Raw genomic sequence first — 21175 nt, forward strand, 5'->3', positions numbered from 1 at the left:
AGTTGAAGCAAGAAATACAAAGGCAAAAAAAAAAAAAAAGAAGCTGCTTTGTGATAACAACATTTCATGTTACAAGGAAGTGCATTCCACCGTACAACATGCATTTTCCTCATACTTCAACCATGTGTGCACAAAGCAAAATTCTAAGTGGCATGTTTGTCAGAGTTATGGCACGCAAATGCACGACACAGAAATAAGTAACGTTAGACATTTAACAGACAGAAGCAGGTACAGGGAATGTCCAGAAGCTCAGAGGTGTAAAGGCCATGAGCCAAAGAAAACAGTGAGGTGCAAACAAAGTCCAAAAGGGAGGCAAAACAACAACAACAGGTCAAACATAAAAACCTACTGAACACTGGAAAGAGAGCTAAGACAACCGGCTTGGAGGAAAGAATGACAACAATCTGACAATGGAATTAGGGAGAGCGCAGACTTGCATGCAGCCGGAAACAAGAAAACAGAAGAGGGACAAGAAGGTGAGTTATTAAAGTAAATCAGAAAGTGAACATGGAAGACTTGAAGGACAGAGAGACTAAACAACGAGAACAGACCGAAAAAAAAAAAAAAAATAACAACTAATAAGACAAAGAGACATAACTGTGACAGTAATGGAGTTATCCATGACAACATAACACCATAACTACTGAAGGCCTAGACCCAAGACTAACTTCATAAGTCTGTTACAGTGTTCAAATACAAATACCAGTGTTATCCAGAAAATGTTCACTTTTATTTTTTGCGAACTCGTAATCAGTTGGCCTCCTTTTCTGACCTTAATCTTCCAAGTTCCTGCCCCCTGCATAAAGAAGCCAGTCTGCAAAACATCCTGTGATTGTTTCTTATCTGCATTACTGCTGAATCAGCTACAATGCAGAGATTCATCCAAGACCAAATGTGGACCAATGTCCTTATGAATTTGTGATGCAATGAGAAATCAGATGAAAACTTAAAATAACTTTTCAAAGAAAAAAAACAGCACCTAAATTCGTTTCTTTACCCTCTTATCGGTTGGGGAGAAGCCGAAGAAAATATAACACACGCGCAATATGACATAGGCCTCCATAATGTCACATAACAGAATATAACATAGTTACAGTACATAGAGGGGTTTCCCTCATACACCACTGAGAGTACCGAGGGATTGCAACATCTGCTGCAGCTGCGCGCTAGTGCCTGCCACTGTCAATACGGCCCAAAACAAGGCGGTACCACAGGGTGTAAAGGGGGAGATTAGTCTGTTGAATCAGGACACGTCCATCTACTCTAACGGATTAATATGGACGATACCAATTGATTATATAACGAATGAAACCCTCGGGCGTACTTAAAATCTGTGTTTTATATTGTGAAGATTCCCCCCGCGGTATTGATAAGACGCTCCAAACACCCCTATTTATCGAGTGGTTCACTCCGTTGCTACGCTATGTTCTGTGGACGTTCTCCAGGGTGATGGACGAGGACATGTAGACACTCGGCCCGAGGAGGAAAACAAAACATCCGAGACGCTGTTCGGTTTTTGTGTGCGCCGTGACAAAAAGAATACAATGGCCGGTATCAGAATAGTAAACGGGAAGTTATCTGGAATCAACCCAGCTGTCAGGTAATGTCGAGTTGTGTTTCCAGAAAACGCTTCACTGCAGCTGACGAGCTAACCGAGCTAACGTTAGCCGTTAAGTATCATTTTAACGGTCGTTCTCGTTAACGTTAATGCTAACTGTAATGCTAACATTAGCCAGGTGTCTCGTCAGCTACAGGTGACTTTCACGTGTGAAACTAGTTGGTTGAGCTCCATAATAATGTCGCTGCGCTGTAACATCCATTCCTTGATATTCCCTTCACGCCTGCCGAGGACTGTTGTCTCAATACCTACTGTACACGTACTTCTGTACACATATGGAGTCGTAGAAATGCACGGCATCCCCCCCCCAATATAAAATATACAACTGAAGATGACAAACGCTCGATATGAATAAAAATACAATGATGTGATAAAGTGGTATATTGTGGTGGTATATTGTGTCTAGTCTCTCATTTGCTGAAATCAGAACTGTAAAATTGTATGTATTCATTTTTAAAATCTAACTAGCTATCATGCTTTTATTATGTGCCATTGTTATTATTTTTTTAAATAGTCCATAAATTTAGATTAAAAAAAAAGTCTAAGGTCCAACTTGGAAACATACTCACAGACCTTGTGTTGATATTTTGATAATTATTTTTCCTTTCAGCTCAACATTCACTTGTAGTTTATTATTATTATTATTAGTAGTAGTATTGTTATTAATAATAATAATAATAATAACCAACAAAGCCCAGACAGTATTGTGACAGCATATTTTTTTATTGCTATGTTTTTCAGTTGCTGTCGGCTGCGTCAGGTTCAGGCTCTGCTCTGTGGCGGTGGCACTTCCACTCCTGATGGCGTCCTGTGCTCCCTCGGTATGTACAGCTTCAAACTTCTTATTGTTGAACTTTTATCTAGTTGGTGAACTGCTCTGTCAGTTGTTAAGGCTATGAACAAATAGTGAAATGACTAATCTATATGGCTATTCCAAAGCCACAAATATTAATGCCTTTTTTGTGGTGTTTCAGGGATTGACAGCAGATATAATGAAGGATGCACTGAGCTTGCAAAATACTTGTTCTACGGACTGTATGGACGATATCAGGTGAATCTGGAACATGTCCTTGAGGAATTTCCTGAAGAGATGCTGGATGGTGAGTATTGATTTCTGTATTTTTAATCAAATTTGCTGTTGTTTTTATTTACTCTAACTCAACCCTTGTCCACTTGCCAGATGTGATCCTGCTGATCAAGGTGGAGTGTGTTCATCTGTACTGCAACCCACTGAACTACAGTTACCTGTTGCCCTATGTGTCACACTGGAGGAACCTGCATCTCTACTGCATGACAGCGACAGAGGTAAAAAAACAAAAAAACAACTCCTCCTCCCATACAGACTTGCTTAATAGACTTACTGTATGCACAATGATAGTAGCACATTTATTTGAGATAAAATTGTCTGCCTCTAATTTTCCCACATACAGTATGAAGATGAAGAGGCAGCAGAGGAATTCAAAATTTCCAGTTTTGTGACGATGGTGCAGGATTGCTATCGTATAGGAGTACCTTACAGCTCCCAGGGTACATATCATTATATGTTAATCTCCACATTAAATATAAGCATGTTGCTGTATAATTACAGCAACAAAACAGGAAATTATACTCACCCTACTGTTCATTTTAGGACACGTCCAGAAGTTCGACATGTTTATGATGGAAAAGTGGCCCCTGATTCAAGCCTTTGCCCTGGAAGGCATCGGTGGAGGAAGCTTTTTTACCATGAAATACAAGGTACATTCAAACCAGTAAAAACAGCAACAGCAACATAAAAAAATCATACTGTTTTTGTTGCCATCTGCTTGTTGTTTCATTGTGTTTTATATTTTTTCTGCATTTTCAGCTGATGGACATGAGCGAGAAGCTGTGGCAGGTTTACAACAGACTTGACCCCGTGTCCCTGGATAATCTCCTCACTGAGGTAACACCAGACCTTCTAAAATGTTCAGTAACCCATTGTATTTTTTTATTTTTTTTATTAGCATGAGTTGATAAAAGGAAATTATAAGACTTTTGCTCTTTTTCCTTTATATAATGGTTTGATTTCAATCATCATCTGTTTTAGTCATTCATAAATAACCGGATCAAAGTCATATTAAGTATGTGAAGGTGTGAACATGACATGTACTCTAACCCAGGTGCTGTTTGTTGTATTTCAGGACTTAGTCAACTTTGAAAAGCAGTGGAGTGGCTTTTTCTCCAGCATGGACCTGGAGAGTCATCTGTCAATCCTGGAGCTGTCTGAAGCTCAGGCTGGAGAGGTACGTTTACTTCCGCATATTCCTACAAAAATCAAACGATTTCTGGGCGGTAATTTACTGCCTTTTAATGATATAGTTAGTAATTATTATGATCATGATGTTTGGAAAAATGTTATTTAAGCGAATTGTGAGTTGTGTTGTTTTGTTGTCTGCAAATGCAAAATTTCACCAAAACAAGCACCATATTGTATGTTTTCCATCTTCACCTTTTTAGGTTAAAGCTCACCATATTCATGTCATTTGATTTGAAATCCAGCGATAAAAACACAGTGCAGCATAAGAGAAGTGTTGAGTACAAATTTGTATCAGGCTTTCTCCTCCCTCCCACACTCATTTAAGAGTAGTGAAGTGTGATAAACCAGCACTGAAGCAGCCTCTCTGGAGAATATTACTAGTTAATTTCCACTTCCTGCAAATTGAACATGGACATACACACAGAGCTGGAGTGGCTGAAAGAAGACCGAGCCATAGTCTGCTTACCCTTCAGGCAGTTTACAACAGATGTAAACAGTATTTACAGACAGCATTGTTCAATGGCAGGTCTTACAGAAGTACAGTGTACTTAAAGTGCATTTTCTTTCATCCACAGGCCTTCCGTATTTACTACTCTCATGGACTGATCTCAAGCAACATTACAGATAAAAGGTATTTATTGTAATTAGTGCCTTCTAAATACTGGAATTCTGGGTTTTGCTGTTGCAGAATAAGAATTAAAAAAAAACAACTATTGCTTAATTGAACATTTCTTCATTTCAGTAAAAGCCAGCAGCCCTTTGTGTTGCTTGGGAAACATTCCTCCTCAGAGGATCTGGACAGCTACTCGTTCAACTTTCCCTCAGAGAGTCATCAGGTCCGCAACACAGGGCCTCGAGGTTCTGCAGCCAGACACATGGTGAGACAAGACACAATTTTTTCTATAGGTGTTGTTATTGTTCTATAAAACAAATGACTCGAATAAGAGAGAAAGACTGGCCGCAGCACCATCTAGTGAAGAAAGTTGGTACAACCATCAGTGACATGCAGGACAGGATTTTGATGAATCATCATGAACATCTTGTAGCAAGAAACACATTTTGCACCACTTCTGATTGTGTCATGTGTTTGGTGCGAACATGCCATGTCTGCATCTTTCAAACAAAATGTTTTTTTGTTTTTTTTCACCCCGTTAGATTCTTCAGTGTGTGTCTCCCAAAGGACCACTGGCCTGCTCCCGAACATATTTCTTTGGGACTACACACACCCCATATCTTGGTGAGGTTTAGTGCCTGATTTTGTTTATGTAATGTTGATCAGTTGAACATTTGTACATTTATAAGGATTTTGTTATATTTTACATCGTTGTCCTCACGATCTCAGAGACAACCCTGCTAAGAAGCATCACTAACAAGTCCTCAGTCAGACACACTAGTGTGAAACGTGGCTTTGGGTGTAGTTACTCTACATGCAGGGTATATTTTGTTCATATGCTCTGTATTATATATTCCCACAGGAAATCAGAACACGCAGCAAAAGAAAACTGAGGTCTTGTAAGTATTTCATTTTGTAGCTTATTATATTTTTCCCTGGAAGCTTTTGGTTGTTAAATGTTTGAGAATGTCTAAGGGAAAAGTTATTATTATTATTTTTTTTTAGACTTTTGTCACAGATTTATTCAGCTGCTGTTCAAGCAGTCCTCTCGGGAATCAAATGCTACTCCTGCACCACCAGCGCCACCAAGGTGAGAAAATACAAAGAGCACCAATTTTAACATTCATTTTACAGCATGTACAGTTGCTCATTCAGAAAAATGTTTGCAGGCTAAAGATGTGGCAGAGAACACCTTTCTGATGGCGTTGGACTCGATGAATTTAAGTCAGTACCGCAGTTCTCTCAGGTACAGATGGATTTACATTTTTCACCGTTGTCCACAGTATGAGACCTTCATCCAACCTTATACCCATTAAAGTTATATTTATTGTTTGAATCGGTTCCGTTTTCTCTCTACAGGTCCAAATGTGAATTCAGCATTCAAGCAGTGAATCAGCAAGGACTGTGAGTGTTAACAAGTCTTTACTGGACATTTGAATGGATTTTTATTTTCTGACAGAGCACGAAGGCATTTTTAGTGTGTTGCTTTCGTAAAACCCTTTTTCTTGATATGAAATTTCAGCTCTAAATTTGCCGTTTTGTCGGTTTTCAGGATAATTCCTCTGACTGATGAAGGCTGCCGTTATGTAGTCAAAACAGTAAGTTAAAGAAGCACATTATTATTTGCTTGATCAAAATATCTGAATGAAATGACTTGTTTACACAACGTTCTGCTTTCTTCAAGGCTTCCCTGACTGTCCACGACATCCCGGACCTGCAGAGGGACCGGGGCGACCTGGGATCGGTGGTCTTCTCTGAATCCTTCTTGGAGTCCAGCATCAACATCCAGCAGAGAGGTTGAACAATCTTTATTGATTAGATTAAGACTAATTAAGATTGATTACTGATTGAAACCACAAAGGGAATGTAATTTACACAACAAGCAGTAGGCTACAAATCTGCAGGTCACTGTTAGCAGAAAAAGCCAAAAGTTATGTTGAAACAACAGAGGAATTGTCTAAAAATAGCTTTTTACCCGCAGGGAGAATCAGATTTGCTGTTCGTCTTCTGTGGTTGTCATTCTTTGGATTTGCTCTTTATGCTCCATGTCTAACACATCTGGTTCCTCTCCTGTAGATGGCGCTGTGTCCTCAGACAGCTGCTACACCATCCTGACTACAACTGTGCCTCGCTACGCCTGCTGGCTGGTAAGTGTGGTGCAGAAAAAAAAATAATTGCACATTAATTGATGCTTAAAAAATTAATTAAGAAATAAACCATTTTCTTTTTGTGGTGGAAAACTTTTTATTGTCATGTTGATTTTTTAGATGGAATCTGATGTGAAGCAGTCTGAACAAGCCCAAGACCTCACAAAGGTGAGTTCAGAAGCTTCACATCCTGAAGGCATTGCTTTTTTTCCCCGGCCTATGTTTGATATGTGTGTTCATGCGGCCCAATGACCATATGTGTGTTCAACAGAAAGAGGACGGCACTTGTTTGGGGACAGTTCTGACTGGAGCAGATGCTGCATATGTGTTCTCCAGCGGCCAGCTCTCAACACCTGAAGAAGGTGACTCTCTCACACGTGTTCTGAAAGTTTTTGTCTTATTCTTGGTCCAGTGTTGTACAATTTTATGACAAAAAAAACAACCTCTGAATGTCATTTTGATTTTAGGGAAGATCATTTTCTTCTCTGAGGGACTCCTGTTTGTCCATTCTCAATACGGGAGCATCACTCTGTCCAAGGATCACATCAACAACATCCGGTTCTTTGATCCGGTATGAATAATATAAACACTATTTTTGTGTAGTATGTTTGAGAGATCTGGTCGCTCATTATTGGTTAAAAAGACAATTTTATTGGCTTCTATGTAAAATTGCGCTAAAATGGGTCTATATTTTTGAGACTTCCTGGTACCTTCTTGTATGACCCGTGTCTCCTCTTCTCACCAGGACTCCAGCGCTGTGGCTTCTCTCTTTGTGGAGTATGAAGCCAGCCTGCTGCCGCACCTCCCGTTCCCGCTGCACAGCTCTGATCAGTGTCTGGTGTTTGCTCTTCAGCCCAGGTCTAAAGCCCACAGGGCCTTCTACTCCAAGGTGAGACCTCGAGCTATTGACCTTTGGCACTGAGGGTGAAGATACGATCTTCAGTTTACAGTTTTACTCTAAAGTTTATAATAATACTCATATAAACTTTTAATCTTTGTGCTGTAGGTTTTGCAAGTGTGGAAAAACTCTGAATCTGGTCTCACTCTGCAAATGTTGGACCAAGAGCACCTGACCTGGAACCAGAAAAACATGTAAGCAAACATCTTTTGTTTTACCAGTTTCAGCTATCATGTAGTAGGTTTGAATATATTTTGCTCAGGTTAATAATTAGAGTATGAAGAAAAGAAAATATCATGATTTTTTTTTTTTTTTTTTTCTCATTCAGGCATGGCAGACTGCAGAAGCTGCACGACGGTCAGGAGCCACCGGTGGCCAAACGCAGAGGCAGTCTGAAGACTTCCTACTCCCAGCTGCCAGAGCAGGACATGTTAGTACACACAGAGTGCATAGCAGAGGGCTTCGGAGCTGGACTTAACAAGTAGTAAAACCTGATGCTGGGTAGTACTCAATCATGAGTATGTATTCCCAAAATAGAGTTTTGGATTTGATACACTGTTGATCATCTACTCCGAGAACGTCTTTTCAGCCGAGAGAAAGTATACAAGATAATGTAGCTTCAATATTTGGGCCAAAATCAGCAGTGCGAACATTTTTCTCTGTCAGTAGAACTAAAACACGTAAGACGTGAGACTTACAGATTTTAGATTTTTTTTTTTTCCAAATCTCCCACCTGTTATAAATACACCTCCAATTCTTCAAGCATTTGCACCGAACATAAACATGCAAAACAGCGCTTATAAGAATTCATCTCTAGTAATTTAGTGCTTTTGCATAACTTGCTTCTGTAAAATGGCTCAAACACAATCAATAACAACTAAAAACATTGCTGAAAAAGCACTAATTTGATCTATATCTATATTTTCATCGATGTGTGCCAGTCAGTTGTGACTTCCTTTCTGTTTACTGAAGCTGTATTCTGGCCTTTATTAGGTTTCTTCAGCACTTTGCTCTGAGCAGCATCGGTCAGGAGCCCATTCTGTTTGACCACCTGGGGGTGCTGTTCCCCTCTGCAGAGCTCAGGAACCCAGCCCGAGGCCAGGGAGACAAGGTGAGTGTATAGACTCTTTAATGAATATTATCGACACAGTAAATACTTTTTCTGGTTGCTTTTTGCCATCCCAGTTTAATGACATGTACTTTTTAACGTGTGAAAAGGTCGTCATCACCGTCATCACTGGACTGCCGGGCAGCCATAACAAGAGACTTTGCAACTTCCTGGTCCACCTGAATAAGGAGCGTGGAAGGTGAGCGAATTCACCATGAATACATTATCATAATAAATACAGCACAAGACGTACAACGCAAATATATGACACAAATTCTTCAATCATCACCCCCGTAGGTGGGTGGTTTATGAGCCCGGCTCTGACAGCTTCTCAGCCTCTCACCTCCAGCAGTATTTGTCGAGCTTCCTGGAGAGCCAGAGAGGCACAAGAGGCAAACCCCGTCTGTTGGTGCTCTCACCTGGGTAAGAAAAACCAGCGGTCCATACACTTATTATTCAATCTGTGCCTGGTTAGTGCGTTGGGATATTTAATCTTAACAATAACAGACAGTAAAAAAGAAAATACTGATTTACTTTACTGTTTTCTGATGTTTACATTTTACGAACGCTCCTACTCCCAGGTATACTGATGTCTTGGATGTGGTCCAGGCCGTGCTCTTCCATCCCGACCCGGTGGTCCAGGCATGTTTCACCATTGGCGCCGTCACTGCCTGTGTGAACCCTCTCGCCTCCTGCATGGAGCACAGGTAGGATTCCTGGGTCTCAACTACTTTTAAAAGGAAAAACAAAACCAGCAGCCTCGAAACACGGCTCAAAAAAAAGGTTATAACTGGCTTCACGAGAGAAGACAAAGACATTTTCAGACATCCAGGTTTAAAGTTAAAGTGGATTCACTGACCCAGATTCACATTAAAAAGAAATACTGAAGTAACTCCTGCTTGCACAGTTCTCTATCCACCTATCTGTGTGCGTGCTTCAAAAACACGTTGTTTCACCAGAAATAGCTTCCGTTTGTTTGTTATTTGCACAAGTAGCAGCCTGGCACCAATGTGAGCAAAAAGGTGAGCACCTAGCAACAAATGTCACCCGTGTATTTAGTCTTATTTTTTTACTTATTGTGCAAACTTAAAGAGGTTACATGAACTCAAACAAACCAGTGCCGAGGGCTTCACTCGGGTTATGTTGTCTAGCAACATACAGACACACCAGATGAATGCAGACGGCGCTGGATGGATGCTGATAAATTGTTGAAGCGCTGGAGGTTTCCAGGACAAGGTTACATGACACTTTTAGCTATTAAAATTGAAGGCTGTGTCCCTTTTTACAGAGCGGATCAGCCCTACATTTAATCTCACCGTCCTTTTGTTACGGGCTTTAGATGTAGCTTACAGAGCTTCTCACTGTCGTAGATTGACTGAGCTGCCCCGCACAATATGACATACCACTCCGGTTAATAGGCTGTTTTTAATGCACAGTCAAGCTAGGCTGGCTAGTGATACTCTCACACAGATGAATTCCGTCTCGATGGGTCCAGTTTTTGCAGCGTGCTTTGGAAACTGTCCGTCTTAACCAGAAATGTTATTGAAAAGCCAGTCGGTATTAAAAACAAATGCCCTGGTAAGCAGTTGCAACGTAATAATTTGGTTCTTCACGTGTGATATAACATCATAAAATAATAATATTAAAAACAAAGTCTAAAGACAATGATTGTCCCGCAAGCTAAGCAGTCAAACTCGGACAATCCTTCTTGCTTCATCAGTGGAAAAATGTGTAACAAGAGGTTTAGTTAGCAATGCGGTTTGCACTTTTCCATTTGAGGCATCGTCAACAAGCCCCCCTATCGCTGTCCGTTGCCATAGACTGTGTGGAGGTCCGCGGGCCCCTACCAGGGCGTTAATTGGGTGTGGTTAGCCCAGCTTAGGCCTGACCCGCCTGTCACCCCCTTCAGCGTAGTCCTTTAATCCCCCTCAGATCCACGTGACCAGCACACCATCCTCAGTGAAGCTCATCAGTCAGTCATGATCTATTCTTTGTGATGGATGCAGACAGTTCATTACATCAGGACATGGAAGATGAATGCCTTTCCAATTGCTGATTCCCTCCAACCCCACACCACCACCACCACCACCACCACCAACCTGCAGGCTCTCTGAGAGCCTTCGGGCTAGGGGGGGGGGGTCTGGGTCTGCGGTGGGTTTGAGGGAGACTTAGCTCATAATGGTTATGCAGAAAGTGGTGTGTAACTCTGATAGATTTGAAAACCCCAGGATGAATTATTATAATAGCTTATATGAATTAGATTACAGAGAGCTTTTGCATTGGTCAGTTGCCAGTCACAGTCATGATGTCATGCTATGAAAAATGCCTCATGATGGATAACCGGGCCCGCTAGCCAAGGGCCATAACACGGAATTAGCTTGTTTATTGCCGCACAAAACTTTGGCACGCACCCATCAGTCATAAATACAGTTCTGATTAGTGATGATGTGGAGGAACAAGGCGTGGGTTAAATAAAGACTGTCAACTGATTCAATTAAAACACAGCTCCTGTTAGTCTTTCTGCTGAGTGTACAACGCAGCAGTGACCACCTCAGTCGGACCAAGTTTACATCTGACAGCCACGTCTCGCCCTGTACTCAACTATATTGTATATTTGACTGAAGTGCTTCTCTTATCTGTGACTTTAGGTTTGCTTTTCCGAAGCTGTTGGAGCAGTGCAGCCAAGGTTAGTTCTGTCTGTCGCACAACAAACCACCAAATCCATCTTAAGCACTTACAGGATCAACTTCTTTCATTATATACTGAGCAGACACCGCATTAATATTCAATTTGTTTCAGAAAACGAATCCTCTTGTTGAAAAATGTTCTTCTCACTGTTTATAGTTACATTTAGATCTTTTTATAAGCCATTCACTGATTCCATTTGTTCATTTACTCAGTGAATCAGGGAATTTATTCATGTTTGTATGCAGCTTTAAATGCTTAATATGGAGACTTCATGTGTGACTTACTTTCGTGAAATGTGTTGTGGTGCCGTTCAACCCTCCAACAGGGCCGTCCTTCTTTGACCGCTTAGAAATGCAAAATTGGACGCCATCATCAACAAATCACACAAATATGGAGGTCGTAGTGTTGTACAGAGAACGGGACGCGCACCTTGAAATACCCATTCATAGTACATTTAAGGTTTGGAGGTTGTGTTTTTCACACATACTCAAAGCATCGTTGAGGTTTAATGGAGGCTGCGATATAAAAACCTAAAGGGCCAAACCATGATCGGTTCAGAACCCCATTGTTTCAGCCATCTGCATGTTGACAAACTTTACACCTCATCTTGTATTCTGAAGTGACATATTTTCACATATTTTATTTGGGTTTCCTGCCATCAATTCAACTCCCAGGTAGAAGGCAGAAGCAGTGATGCCAGTAAATCAAGCCGAGTGTGAAAAATGGTATCTCGGCAGCAAGACCGACGTTTATTTTTTTATTTTTTTTTGCATTTCCACGAAAGCGATCCATTTTTTTTTTCTCTCTCTCCCAGAATTCACACTTTCTTTTTGTGCCTCATTGTGTGTCAGGCATTGTGAGCGCAGTGGTGTTCACCGGGCTGACAGCAGAGGAGAAGCACCCTCTCATGCAGCATGTTCGGGAGCTGGTACGCTCTGCCAACCCCACCGCTGCTTTCATACTGGCAGAGAGAGGAGCTGTCACCAGGTAGGCGCCCGCAGAATCGAGATCAATGCTGCAAACAGTCACTTAAACGCTTTTATCTCTAAAATACTCAATCCAGGCTCCGGTTTTATTCCTCTTCCCGAGTCTATGTTTAAATCCGTCGGGTCAGGAGCTCCGCTCAGTCGGCACAGGAATGTGTAATGAACATTTTCCCAATATATTCTATACTCACAGGATATTTCATTGGTATTATACAATTTCAAGTACTCAATTGATGTCACTTTTCATGTTGCTGTTTAAATGCTATTCTTTTTTGTGTTTTTTTTTTTTGTCCTTCTTTAGAAATGAAGACGTGAATCAGATTTTGTCTGAAAGCAGCTTCAGCGAGTCACAGATGCTGCGAGCGCGTTATGTCCTCTACCCCGGATGGTAAGACCCCCCCCTCCTCCCGTGTCCCCACCATGTCCTCCCGTGTCCTCCCCAAAATTCCAGAGTGTCTCCTGCTCCGGCGTTCCTCGGCCCCACCTCCTCTGCACCTCCATGCAGTTTAATTGCAACTCAGCTGCGGTGGTGGTGGTGGTGGAGGGGGGGGGGGGGGGAATGGGGTTGGCCGCTGGCCGCTGATTGCTGTAAAGCCCCTCAGGGCATCTTGTGTTCTATCACCAGTTGCCTCCTGGCAGCGCAGTAACAAGCTGTTGGCAGTGCAGTTTCCATGTACACAGAGGGGGTCTCTTGTCCCTCTGGACCGGGTCCACTCAGCCTTCATGCCTCGATGGTCAGCCTAATATGAACCTCTGCTAAATCCTCCCCTCAGATGATACACGGGGTGTCCGGCCAGCGTGTGGCCCCTTCAATTTACTCATCTTCGAGCATTAGCGGGGTGTCGTGTCAGAGGTGCTTCTTAAACGTCTTTAAGCTCTCTCAGACCAGGAGGGTAAACTCCTTCGCCTGCTGATTTAAAGAGAATGAACGCTTTTGCAGATCTCTCACAGTTTTTCACCAGCGAATCACAAACACTTGGCCTCCTTCCCGCGAGCAGCTGGTAGAGTAAACAAGTTTGCAGCCAAAGATGAAATGTAGCCCAAACACTTGGCGTGCTCTCCACTTAACTTTCTCACCATTTGTGTAATGTGCACGTGTTCTGTGTTCTAGGTGCAAAGGGCGCTTCTTCTCCGGTTCTGGGACTCTGGTCCTCACCCAGCAGCGCCTGGCTTTCAACCGGCCCCTGGAGAGGCCTCTATTTGTCACCCGCTGTAAAGGTGAGATGGAAAAGAGCCCCCCCCCCCCCCTCTTTCTCTCTCTCTCGCTCCCCCACCCTCCTCTTTTTTTTTTTTTTTTTTGACTCTTACACGTGACTGGAGCTCCAGATATGAGCTGGCAGGATTTGGTTATGGTTACATAAGCTGTCTTTTCCCTCCAAATATGGAGACAGCTGAGGTCTCAAAGTAATCATCAGCCGCCGCTGTTCAATAATCTTTATTCCCGAAGGATGCACTTACAATATCTAACTGCAAATCTTGCTTTACAGGACATTTTTCATTCATTTGTTTGACAATATTCGCATTGTTCTTCCGTAGCAATCAAGCCGTCCCTCAGGCCGAGCCCCTACCGAGGAAACGTGTACAACGTTTGGGGAAAAGTCCGGTTTTCCGGTAGGAGCTACATCTTTTTTTTTTAAATTTCATTTAATTGCTACCTTTTGAAATTTTCCAATCAGATTTTGTTTCACCTCCAGAGACCTCGCTAATGATAAGCACGACTAAACAAATGTGACTTCTTTCCCTGGCGAATATTTCACCTGCATTTGCATTTCCCAGTTTTGGGAATGATTAGAGAAAAGGTTTCTCTCAAGGCAGGCGAGAAGCTCCCGACGGTAGGAACACTGCTCGGTTGTTGCTCTGGTGTCTGGTGTTTAGACTTCAGCTCATAGTCCACCCGGTTTGGTTTCTCTCCACGTAGTTTTCTCGCTCCTTCCTGTTTTAAATTTAATTATTATTTTTTTTAATGTGAAGACGTGTGTGGAGTCGTTGCATGTGGAGAGAGTGCAGGTGACAGGTCGTTGGAGAGAGTTGGGAAGTTACGGTATGAAGTGAGTGTGACAGCTGTATGATCCTGAGACTAATACTCCCCTGGTGGGTATCTTAGTCCCCGTCTTCAGGGTACTGTATCATTTACATCACCTCACTTATTTTATTTTGCTTTTTGTATTTAGCTGTCGTATATTCAATACATACTTTCATTGAATTGGGACATATTCAACCTGATTTCTCTTGTTTTGTGACACACGTGAGTTCTGTGAGCCATTTTTTGGGGGGGGGAACAGAAGGGCTGTATGGATGTTAAAGCATTAACACCCCACCGACCGTACGAAGCTGCTGCAGAGGTGTGAACTGCAATGCCAGGCTCCAATCTGAACTCCTTCATCTGTGGAAAACCTCCAGGCTCACAGCAGCTGATGGAGGTGAGCTACAACGCGGCGAGCGGCAGCCTGAGCATTGTCTCCGACCAGAGCGCCGACCCTCCGACCCCGGGCCCCGAGGACACCGACGCTTCCTGTTTCCTGGTCTTTGATGGCGTCGGCCTCGCCGAGGACGGACTGAAGGACTGGCTGAGACTGTGTGCCAAGCAGGTAGACCGCTCAATAGCTGCACTGCGTCTGATGGTCATAAGAGACCCGTGTGTACATGTGTTGGCATCAGTCCGGTATCAGGAAATAATGCGTTGTGTAACCAAGGCCGTGGTTTCTCTCTGATGTTTTCCAGAGGCACACAAAGAAAACCAAGAAGACTAAAAGTACCCTTTCAACACAGGAAATCAAGAGCATACACGTGAGTCTCCGTTGTCTAAGTAACACGCTCCAAACTGTGAGGAGCTGTTGTCACCTGCACAAGACAGCATGATAATTACACTATGTAATACATTATAATTATTTATGACGTGATATATAACAACATAAAAGGGTCCAAAACCACTAAAAACACTTGGAGAGCCGCAGGAGCACTTGGACGTTTGTGCAGCACATGTGGAAGAGCCTGATGTACATGCAAAGTGCTCCTGTCTCTGTTCAAGTAGTTTTGCTTGCCACGTCCGTCCCAGACTCGTGACAGGCGAGATCTCGGGGACGACACGATCTGGCACACCTGGAGTTTGCGACGAACTTATGGATCTCCTGTGCCGCCGGGTTGAAGATGTGCGTGACGCATCCGTGTTTTCGGCTCTTGCAGCATCATCCGTATTTGAAGCACCGCCTGCTGTCCCGGCCGCAACGTTCTGTTGTATCGGGATCAGCTTGATTTTTCAAATTCCTTCAAAGTCTTCCTACGTGTATTCTGTCAGTCTGGACAGATCTGGTGTAAGCTGCAACCTGACAGGCTGGTGGAGGCACGCAACTGTAATCCAGGTTAAATATAACATAGTGTACATTTTTCTGGAGTGTTGTCTGTACAGGACAGCTTGCAGCTACTCTGAAGAGTTTTTTGAAGCACGGCACCTGCCAGAGACAGAAGACGAGTAGCTGTTGTAAACATGGATGGAAATTAGGCAGGTTTTATAATATATTCCCCCAAAAGATTGCTTTTCAAGCTTGTGAAAGCTTGTGACGCATCATATACATATATATATATTTTTTTTTTTTTTTGGGGGGGAGGGGGGACATAACATTTACAAAAAACTCCAAAGGCTGCCTTTTATATTGGTTATGATGAAATATCACCGCAAGAGCAAAATGTTTCACGTTAAATACACTTCTGGTCGGACATTTGCAGGGTTCGTTTTGTGCTCCGATTTGTTTGTTTTCTATCATTTTTAGGAGCGTTTGTGCTGGCGTTGAAAACTATTAACTTCCCAATAACCTTGACTGACCTTGCTATTAAATGTTTTTGTTTAGGTGAGCAGACACTTGGACCCTCTGCCACCGGGCTACTTCTACAACGGTTATCAATATGTGCACATCTTTGGGGAAAAGAGAAGCTTCCATCCCAGTATCCTTTTAAAACTAGTATCAGTATATTAGTATAGTCTTTGAGTATTTTGTAACCAGGAGTCGTGCAGATGCGTTTGTATCTGTGTGTGTGTGTGTGTGTGTCGGCCATCGTGGCGCTGTTCTCTTTACATCGCTGTCACTGCAGACATGGATGAGTTCATCAAGGAGTACATCGCCGAGGCCAACCAAGAGATCGAGCACTTCAACTGTCAGCTGGAGTTGCAGGCGCAGCGTGACCTGTTTGACCCATGACGGAGTCCGCCTGTACGTCTGTCTGAGTCAATTCCATAAGGGAACCACCGCGGGGGGGAGGGGGAGGGGGGATTTGGGGGAGGGCACCGGGGTTACGTAGCGAAACACTCCACTGGAGCGGTCCGTGAGGTCACACCGCATGCATCCTCACGGGCCGCTGCTGCTGCTGGAAGTCCGTTCATCTACACACTGTCACTTTGTTTACCGATGCGGTTTCGTAAAAAAGGATAAGCGAGTTTTTGTTTTGTTTTCTCGAGCCGTGTCGTCACCCATCAAGCCGGTGGTGTCACGACGCGGCCGCTCGCCTCGCTCCGCCGCTAACCGGGCCGTGAGCACTTTGGTGTTCATTCAAATCAAAACATGCACATGCGGAGATGAAGATATGCTCATCGCCGCAGACGAATCCGAAACATTACGCAACGCGAGACTCCCGTCTTTTAACCCGATGTGATTACGCCACTAAGCCGGCGAGCGATGAGACTTTCGCAATCGAAGGGGGGGAGGAATTTCCAGGCGCGCACTCCTACAGCGGAGAGCGTTTCTGTTTATCGCAGTTGGCAAATTAATGCCTCTATTTCTGGGCAGGCATGGAGAGCCGTGTGATTCTGGTGGGCTCCCTGGTGGTGTTTCTCATGAATCTGTCCTCCTCTGTTGTCACCCAATCCACGGCCCACCTGTTAGCTTGTCTGCGGGCCACGCTGCGGCCGAGGGAGCGCTCGGCCCTCGGGCTGTAAACAACGGGACAGTCTGTCGGCCGCGTCGCGGCCGATGAACGATGCCGTTTAATCACACGGCTACACGCCGTGCCCGCGCTTTATTTTAAGACTCCTGCAGTCAATCTAATGAGAGCGCAGTAATACGGACGTCAGCCCCTGCAGCAGAGCGCTGTCGTTGTGAAACGCATTAAAACACCGACGTCACACGTCCGCCACCAACTCTCCCTTAAAGCACCGAATCCTGTTTTTTTTTTTTTTTATTATTTTAATTTTTTTTTATAATGCTGCTAGTTAACGGGGGAGGTGCAGGAAGTTAAGCTAAGGCGGGTGTGAATCACTCGGGGCACCATTTATTCTTGCATTTGGTTAAGTCTGATGATTTTATTATTATTATTATTTTTTTTTTAATCTTTTGTGTCATCCGGGTAGGAAAAAGGGCAAAATGAAATAATCTGGGAAACCACTGGTCCAGTCTAGTTTTGGGTAAACACCAGTAGAGCCGTTAGTAAAAAGGTAAAAGGCTTTGTATCAGTAGTCTGATGTTGCAGAGTCAGTCTTAGTGTTTAGATGAGTCGCTGTGCTGCTGTTTGCTCTGCGATTGTGTGTCACACTAATGTTCTATTCATGTCTTCTTCTTATCAGGGTTCCTACACACCTTTTTTTTTTTTTTTTTTTAAATCTGTCTAATTTCTTTCGAAAACCTGAGCTGTTATTTACGCAGCTCCGTATTTAAGGTGATGTAAAACCCTCTGAAATGAGTTGGTTTTGATATCTAATCAAAACAAGCCCTTCAAAGTAAAAGCTGGGATTTCAAAGTTGCACGTGTGTAGGAACCCTGCCGCAGCGTCTGGAGGTTTGATGGATTTCATTCGTTATGGGGTCAGCAGAGTCACACACAGGCGAAACCGTGTCTGGGTCAGGTGGTCCGGGTCTGTCTGGACACGTAAAGGAGCATTTTAAAGGCACTCGTACCGCTGCTGCCACACAGGTACGACACGGTGCATTACATTTGACCACCGTACCAAATATTGCCTGCAGTCAGCACCGAGTACTCCGCCAATTTTTCATCGGAGGGGCGTTTCTGCTACGAGAGGGCGAACACGTGCTGACGTTAGGATCTTATCTGAGAAGATATATTTAGATCAGCGCTGACCGCTAACATCGTGATGTGCGTCTGACAAGTGCTATCAACAGCCAGCGAAACTGACAGGATCCATAATTTTCCACCTGCCAGACAAACACGAAGCGATTACATTGCTGGAAAGTCATTTTCCCTGAACATGACGTCTCTATCTGCGCTGATTCTAACCGGCCTGAACACTGCTGGCCCCATTCGTCCCCTCAGCAGAGTCTCCTCTGATCTGAACAAGCCATACCACGCTAGGTGTGCCACTGTCTTTTATACCAATCGTACATAGTGTAGAATAGCACATAACATAGCAGTGAAGTATGCCTCTAACATGTGTTACCCTGGCATGTTTCAGATAGCCAGCAAGAGGAAGAGCTCACCTCATCTTACTCATTCCATTAACTCCTCTCTGACAGTCCTTACTCTATAAAAGAAGTGCAATTGTTCCTCGTGTTTTTTTTTTTTTTATATATTCCACTTGCAGTACCCTCGAAGAGCTCTTTAAGGACAAGGAAAACAAACGAGCTGCTAAATTCTCGGTCTCTCGCGGCTTGTGTTGTGAGGTCGGAGGGACTCCTGGCTTTAAATGCTTGTAGCTCACGTAACAAGTCGAGGTTCGGCGGTTACGACAACAACAAAAGTACAACCTCCGCTTACGAATGTAAGAAGACGGCGTTTATTTTCAAATGGAACAAGATCATAAATAACGTAAATCCTCTGGTAACAAAATGGTAACTTGTTTAAGCTGGATGCTCCGTTTAGTGTTTCAGAGATGTTCTCTCTAAGCCGCCTATCTGGAGCAACAGTTGGCATCGTTCTCTTGTTACGTAATACTGTAGAGTTTCCTTTTGATTGACAGCGAGATAGTTGCGAGGCAGACGTATGGGAGACCGAGGGTGCCACAAATTTAAATTTTTTTTTTTTTTTTAAAAACGCCGCACTCCAAAGAGCAGGGGGAAAAAACGAAACCCCCTAATTGGCCGAGCGATCGAAAAAGTAGTTCCTTAAAGAGCGGAGGGTTACGTAAGATGTACATAACCCACATATACACGACTGCTACTACAAGTACGTCCTCACTATTAAGCATGTTGTTGAGATGTCATGTGATATATGAGACTACGTATACTCTTGACAAAACTTGCCTTTCACCAAACTGGTACAGCAAAGAGAAGAAAAAGAAATCGCATTTATTTTACATGTCCGCGAAGAATTTGAATTACCTCAAAAGAACAAATAGTATTTTTGTAAGACTGTGAATTGAACACTCTCGATGCAAACAAAAAGGTTTCCTCGCACAAAACCGCAAAATCAGATGCAATTTTTTTGTAGAAAAACAAAACCTTGAGAGTCTGATCAGCTGTGAGACGTCGGGTTTTTCTCTGATCCAGCAGTGCCTTGGCTACAAGCTAAGTAATGCAGAGATTAAAGCTGCGCTCCATCCCTCTCGCCCCGGGACACGGGTGGGGTGGGGGGGCTGAGGGGGAGGGGGTGGGGGGTCGGGGAGGGGTGTTGTCAGGCAAAGATCTGTCCTTCAACAGTGTTGGTGAAAGGAATCCGTGGAGTCGTTCTTTAAAGCAATGTTGTCTTTTTTTTTTTTTATATATATATATATATATATACTAAAGCCAGAGGGTAAAGTAGGCGAGGTCGCACGGAGGGAGGCCGCCGGCGGGCTCCGCGATAATTCAGGTATTCTTACAAACTAGCCAAAAAAAAAAAAAAAAAAGACGGTGGAAAACGGGGCTGGGTACCACAGCAGAAACCACTTATTTTTTATTTATTACACGAGTAACTCGAAGTAGAAGGAAAAGCTAAAAAAAAAAAAAAAAAAAAAAAATTGTTTAAAAAAAGAAAATGATCATTAACATCTAGAATAATAAGATGTTTTGTCTTTTATTTTGTGGGGTTTAATGCCCAGCCCCAGCTGGGATATAAAAACGTGACGTTTTTGTATCAAATCTACAAAAAGGAGGATTGAGTTTGTGACTAAAGTCGGGTGAAGGGGGAGAAGGGGGGAAGCGCTCCCCACTCGTTGCACGCGGGACCCCCACCCCTACACACAGAGCCCCCCCACCCCCACACAAGCCCCTCCGTGTGCCCGCCACGCAGCTCTCTGGCAGACTGAGCACTCTTCATCCTCTACGTGGAGCCGAGCCATGTTGTAGCTGAAGTTATAGGACAAAAACAAAGTTTGGTGTCAATTCGGTTTTTTCTTTACGCGAAGGCGGGAAACGCCACGTTTTTCCGCGCACCGCAGCGTTGCGACGCGGCATTTTCCAGGGCCAACGACGGTGGAACGTGCGCCCTTCCTGAAGAAGTGGATATTTTTAATGGTATTTTTGTTCTCATTGGGGGGGAAAAAGGCAGCTTGAAAATAGATTTTTTTGTTTTGTTTTTGTTTTTCAACCAAGTATTTCTCAGGCCTCGGGCGGCTGTTGATGCTAATTGTTTGGGTTGTTCTGTCCCATCAGGGTTCAAATGAAATCAGAGGCTGCTGACCTCACAGTCCAGACAGCTCAGGCGTACTCACTATTTCCGTACCCGAGATTACACATTTGCCCTGTCAAACTCTTTGAGTTTTATAGAAGATGGAGGTGAAATTGTGGTTAATACCTTCTTGTCTGTAGCTGCGCAGCGACCGGCAGCAGGAGGAAAAAAATAAACGTGTTAATCCACATCAAGGAACAATTGTGATTCCAGTTGGCAGGCGTTTGATGGCAGAATTAGATATGTGTGAAAAAAAAAAAGGAAAAAAAAGCAAAGGGCTTATTTCTTCTTCCCGATCTGCAGGCCGTCCAAAG

General features: G+C 43.4%; 1 protein-coding gene across 1 annotated transcript; it reads left to right on the plus strand.

The window, feature by feature from the left end:
- Nucleotides 1-1234: 1234 nt before the first annotated feature.
- dnaaf9 (dynein axonemal assembly factor 9) lies at nt 1235-19286 on the plus strand. The gene is made up of 37 exons (XM_069719551.1): nt 1235-1600; nt 2360-2439; nt 2593-2718; nt 2799-2923; nt 3049-3145; nt 3249-3355; nt 3465-3542; nt 3781-3882; nt 4472-4527; nt 4639-4774; nt 5052-5133; nt 5372-5408; nt 5515-5599; nt 5679-5755; nt 5869-5913; nt 6062-6107; nt 6194-6305; nt 6586-6656; nt 6777-6824; nt 6928-7018; nt 7124-7227; nt 7402-7545; nt 7663-7748; nt 7883-7984; nt 8548-8665; nt 8773-8861; nt 8960-9085; nt 9244-9369; nt 11311-11348; nt 12202-12337; nt 12638-12724; nt 13448-13554; nt 13873-13947; nt 14737-14924; nt 15058-15123; nt 16182-16275; nt 16423-19286. Exons 1-37 carry the CDS (start codon nt 1545-1547, stop codon nt 16527-16529), a joined length of 3450 nt encoding a protein of 1149 aa, XP_069575652.1. The 5' UTR covers nt 1235-1544; the 3' UTR covers nt 16530-19286.
- Nucleotides 19287-21175: the final 1889 nt, after the last annotated feature.

The sequence above is a fragment of the Brachyistius frenatus genome, unplaced genomic scaffold (assembly GCF_029030835.1).
Source record: "Brachyistius frenatus isolate BFR_SWC_R1_liver_20210118 unplaced genomic scaffold, ASM2903083v1 Contig_217, whole genome shotgun sequence".
Lineage (NCBI taxonomy): Eukaryota > Metazoa > Chordata > Actinopteri > Embiotocidae > Brachyistius > Brachyistius frenatus.